Source organism: Austrofundulus limnaeus, unplaced genomic scaffold, assembly GCF_001266775.1.
Source record: "Austrofundulus limnaeus strain Quisiro unplaced genomic scaffold, Austrofundulus_limnaeus-1.0 Scaffold189, whole genome shotgun sequence".
Taxonomy (NCBI): domain Eukaryota; kingdom Metazoa; phylum Chordata; class Actinopteri; order Cyprinodontiformes; family Rivulidae; genus Austrofundulus; species Austrofundulus limnaeus.
This window is the reverse complement of record NW_013952591.1, coordinates 972,554-977,734: the sequence shown is the minus strand read 5'-3', so window position 1 is coordinate 977,734 and position 5,181 is coordinate 972,554. Positions and strand designations below refer to the sequence as shown.

Genomic DNA, 5,181 nt, shown 5'->3' with positions numbered 1-5,181 from the left:
AGTCTAAAAATCCACTCTAAGAGGTTTTATAAATARGGGCCCTGAAGTCTCTGTTGGTTGAACCAAAGTCCAGCAGATGAAAGCCTCCACACGAAGCAAGAGATCTCCACCTCCATGGTTTGGACTAAACCCTGACCAGGATTGTTTAACAGTGAACAAGTTAAAGAGGCTGAAGTTGTGTCAGCTTTAAAAACACTTTGTTTCTAATCTGTGACCAGATGTTTGACATCAGGAGGAAAAGAGGATTTTAAAACTGCAGCTGCTTGTCATCACACAGAAACTCTTTAATTCATCAGAAACTCAACAAGCTTTGAAGGAAAAGAGTTGATTTTTAATAAATGATACTATGAAATAAGAAACAGTAACAGAAGAACCAAAATACAACAGAAATAAATATGAATACAGATTAATATTGAAGTATAATCTGTAGGTACGGTTTTGTTTACACCTGAAATGTTTTAGTTAAGAATCAGCCGGGTCTCTTTGGGGTTCTGGATGGTCCAGTTTAGCATAGATTGTTGTCAGATCAGATCCTGATGGTTCTGGAAGATGCTCTCCCTGAGAAGAACAGAAATAAAGAAAATAATCTGAATCAAACTGTTTCTGTGGATTAAAACCTGCAGAGTTTAAATCGGGTCCAATAACMTCAGAGAGCAGAACATGATGAAACCAAACTTTTACTCAAAGGAGAAAAATCAAACAGAAAAAGTGAAACTGTGAATAAAACAGACGAAACTCTGAGATTAAATCAGAATTATTACCTGTCAGTAACTGCAGGGTTACAACAGGAAGTTACTGGTGATCAGGTGAGGAGCAATGATTGGTTTAAAGTTAAGAACAAGCAGCCAATCAGAGGCACGGATGCATGAGTGGTGGGAAACTGAGAACCAGTCAAGAAAGAGTTAAACTGTTGGTAATCTGAGTCCTGAACAGGTCAGATTAGATGGACTGACATCCTGGTTTTCAGCCTCGGAGGTTTCCTTGTTCCACCTGCWGCTGCTCCCAGGCTCCGCCCACTCCGTGTCAGACACAGGTGTGCAACATAAACCCTATAAACCTTGCTTCCTGTCTGTCTCACWGAACCAGGTTCTGGTTCCCTGCTTGTTGGACCTCATTAATCTGCGTTGGGTTCTGGTCGTCCTCAGAACCTCAGAGTCCATAAATCCATCTGAACGTTGATGTGTTCAGGGTTGTGYCTGAGCAGAGGTCCACCTGTGGTTCTGAGGAACAAAGCTGGTTCTGCAGGGTGGAGTCTGAGTCTTTATGGAGGATCAGAGAGTCTGCTCTGATTGGCTGCAGCTTCAACAACACACCATTTGTTTCTCTTTATATCCGGTGGTAAAACGTTTAACACTCCAGGTAAACACATAAGACAGGTAACTAGTGGCGACACCATCAGCTGAGCAAACAGAAAGAATTGATCTTCTGGGAGGGAACAGAACCAAACCCACAGAGTATCCTGGTYACAAGATCCTCGGGGGGATTTCAGACCTACCTCACACTGTCTGCTACTTTGGATTTGTATTGACGTATATTGGACTTCCTCTTCTTGATCTGCAGAGTCAGAGAGGAAATAAATCAGAAAAAAGCTTAAAGAGTGTTTGGCACAAACACAAAAATAAAATCAATGAGACACAAGAGAACAGTTTAGAGATGAGTCCGGTGTCTCTCAGGACACAAAGCATCATTAACGAATCTGTTGGTCTAAACATTAAAATTAACAATCTACACAAGAGCAAATGAACAAAAAAGGATTTAGTTGAAAATTAATAAAAAAAAAACATTTAAAAACCTCTAGTCTGGGATAAAAAAATTAAAATAAGAACATGAAAGTTTTAATTTATTTGAGATAATATTTAAACTATAAGAGTCCTAACCAGGTGGAGAACCAACTTTCTGTGAAAGAGAATAAGAGGAACACCAACAGTCAGCCWTGTGGAACTCCACATTTAACACAAACAAAAAAGAAAAAAATCTTAATTTTGTTCTTATTCAAAAGATCAAACCTGTTTAAGACCTGCCCAGAAAATAATAAATTTAACATCCGAACCCTTTCTGTTARTGAGATATTCTTTAAAAATAAAGCTTTCAGTTTATGTGTTTCATGTAACGTTAACGTCTTTGCAGGATCTGCTGGTCTGAAACTGAAAGAGTAACTGATCTGTATCTCTGTGGCTCCACTTCCTGTGAACAGAGACTCTAACAGCATCAGACATCTTTCTGTCTGTGAATAATTACAGAGTTTGATGAGAAATCTGTTGGTGGTTCAGTAGTTTCAGCTGATAAAATGAAGCTGGATATAAAAAGCTTTTGGRTCCTCCTATAGCTGAGCATCAGAGAYTAAAATCCTTCAAACTGAATCTGARCATGGAAACCTCTGAAYGATGAGCTGGAATCATCGTTTTGTTGGTTTTAGTGATGTGACAGGAAGCTGCTTCATCCTGCAGCTCCTCTTAGATATAAAACCATCATGATGCTGAATAAAGACATAAATACCTGCCTTGTCTTTGTCTGGTTTTCTTCTCTTTCTTGACATATTTCTGTTTGATCAAGCAGGCGCAGAATAGAATYAACACAATAAACCCAGCAGTGACCCCAATCCCAATCCCATCTGTAAAACACAATGACACACAGATTATTAACAAGAACAGTCTTTAAATCTGGTAAATCTTATTAAAGTATCTCTGAGTCTTACAGTTTCTTGTTGGGTTATTTCCATTTTGTGACTGGATGAATCCACAGGATTCCTCCAGGTTAACCTGKAGAGTCTTCCTGTCTGCAGGGTTGGCAGCGACACATTTATAGTCCGAGTGTCGGTTRTGTTTGTGGACAGTGACGGGTAAAGAGAGCTCCGAGCTGCTCTGGTTCAGGATCTCCTGGTCCCGGTACCAGACCAGAGTCACCTGTTTGTCCACAGAGCAGAGCAGTTTGCAGCTGTCAGAGCTCCAGTTCTGACTGTTCACCTGCGGAGTTGGAGCCCAGTCTGCAGGAGAGGATTATAATTTACAGGATTGTAATATACAGGATTATTATTTACAGGTTTATTATTTACAGGATTATTACAATAAATGTCAGCAGGCAGACACTATTCAGTCTAATAATTGTTWGGCATGCAATAAACTTTTGTGTTTTGGTGCAAAGTAAGATTTTTTTTATATTAAAAGAGAAATCCACTATTTTATGTGGCGCCAGTTGTAAAATAAAATGTTAAAAATGTCACTATTTTATTATTTTAGTGGTGTTAGCAACATTAGCATTTGGATTTGTCAGAACAAGTGGCGCACGTACTGCAGCTGGATCTCTGTGGGCTTCTGTGTGTTAGCTTTCATGTTTGTTCTGCACCTCTAACTGTTCAAACATATTTAAACAAATCTTTCCCATAAAAGGCTGAAAATTGTAAATTAGAAGTTTTATTAAAATATTATCTGATCCTTATTTTTTCTTCAGGGTAGTGAACAGGACTTGTGGTTTTGGACCAGACTTGGCTCCAGTTGTTTGAAAGTTATGAAACTTTATGTTGAGAGGAACCATCAGAGCAGGTTCCTGCTGATAAAACCTTCTGACTGAATTCAGACTCGTTGGAGCTTTTATCACCTGTGGTTCCTCTTTTATTCACATAATGTTTCCTGATTTGACTTTCCGTTACTGACCCYACCCGTCTGACTAATAGTTCCCGCTCATTCAGCTCTGCTGGAACAAGTTTTACTTTCAGTACAAACTCCTGATTTTTACAGATGAATTGGTTGTGATGAGGAGGAACTCACCGTACACAGTCAGAGCGTAGGATAATGTTAGAACGTCTCCTTTTTTAGAGTCAATGGTATAAATCCCTGAGTTATTTTTCTGCAGGTCTGTGAGCGTAAACAATCCAGAGTTTCTGTCCCAGAAAAGGTTCTTCTCATAAATATCCTCTGCGATTTCAAATTTTCCTTTTGTCACCAGACCAATGTTTTGTCTTCCCTTTAAAAAAAATCCAAACTCCTTCACAGAATCAGGGAAAGTGACGTTTCCTCCAATGAGTCCTGTCAGATTATTCTTCACATCTTCAGCAGCAGAAACAATCATCATCATCATCATCCTCACTGTGAAACAAAAACAAACTCATGAAACTAAGATCAGAAAACAGTTTTGTTGTAGTTCAGAACTAAAAGATGATTATTTAACATCTCTGACTGAAGGAGCTGTTTGTTGAAGCCACACCCACTCACATCTGTTCATAATTTTCATTAGTCACAGCTGCAGACACTCTGCTCATCGTCCATATAATCCTTCTGTTTTAGACCAGATCCAGGTCTGCTTGAGTCTGCTCTTATTAGAATGATCGCTCTGTTCATTTAACCTTTGTGTTAAAGATTCAGGAAACTTTAACCTAAATTATGAACTAGTATTGATTTTGAATCATAGAGTTCTGAGGGGAAACTAGAAGCCTGAGGAGTTCGTGAGAAACTCCTAAAATGAGATTATTTTTCTGTTTTGCCTCCAGCGTCTGACACAATCCTCCACACGAACCCTGAGGATTTTTATTGACACAGAAACTTTTGACTCAAATATTTCAGTTGTGAAGAAACMTGCTGCTGAAACATTTATCTCTGAACAAAAGTCCTTCAAGTTCTACTCAACAGCCGAAGAAGCACATGTATTATTTTTACAACGTTTTCTTGAGTTTCTCTTGTCTTGGGTCATATTTTTACAGTTTAYTGGTGGATTCTGAGGTGTTTGTCTCACAGGAATGCTGTGATGTTTTTCTGTTGCCTCCTCAGACAAAGTAYATTCTTCAGTTTGGACCTTCGGTGCTGGTTCAGCTGCTGAGTCTGAGTTCTAAAATYAGTTTCTGACATCTGTCAGTGAAAAGTCATGAAAGATGCTTGTTTCCTCCAGCAAATGTCTTTAAATACAAATGAAAACAATACTGAGCTACAGAACAGGAAACATACTGGAAACATAGGTATTTGAAACACAAGGCTGACTCAGTATTAGTAGGAAAAACATYTAAATGTTTAGTATTTATCAAATCAGGTCACCTTCATTTACAGAAAACAAACAATACGAGACAGAAACAGAAAACAGAGCAGAATGCAAATTAGAAAATATTCAGAGACATGGGAGTCACTTGTGAAACAAACAAAACAGTGTTTTCAGGATGTTTTTAGAGATTTTAGAGTATTTTTTGTGGTTTTAGTG

The 5,181-nt window shown here is 38.5% G+C and overlaps 1 protein-coding gene across 3 annotated transcripts in view; it reads right to left on the bottom strand.

Moving 5' to 3' along the window:
- Nucleotides 1-309: 309 nt before the first annotated feature.
- Nucleotides 310-5,181, bottom strand: part of LOC106524485 (CD48 antigen) — a 5,912-nt gene continuing 1,040 nt past the window's right edge. Inside the window, exons 2-6 of one of the 3 annotated variants that reach the window (XM_014018299.1) lie at nucleotides 3,765-4,082; nucleotides 2,696-2,983; nucleotides 2,501-2,611; nucleotides 1,496-1,554; nucleotides 310-558 (exon numbers count right to left, since the gene is read on the bottom strand). In XM_014018299.1, coding sequence (XP_013873753.1) covers nucleotides 463-558; nucleotides 1,496-1,554; nucleotides 2,501-2,611; nucleotides 2,696-2,983; nucleotides 3,765-4,082 — 872 coding nt within the window. In that variant the 3' untranslated portion in view covers nucleotides 310-462. Of the gene's footprint in view, nucleotides 559-1,495; nucleotides 1,555-2,496; nucleotides 2,612-2,695; nucleotides 2,984-3,764; nucleotides 4,083-5,181 lie in introns of all 3 variants that reach the window. The other 2 variants (XM_014018300.1, XM_014018301.1) reach the window with 2 other exon arrangements.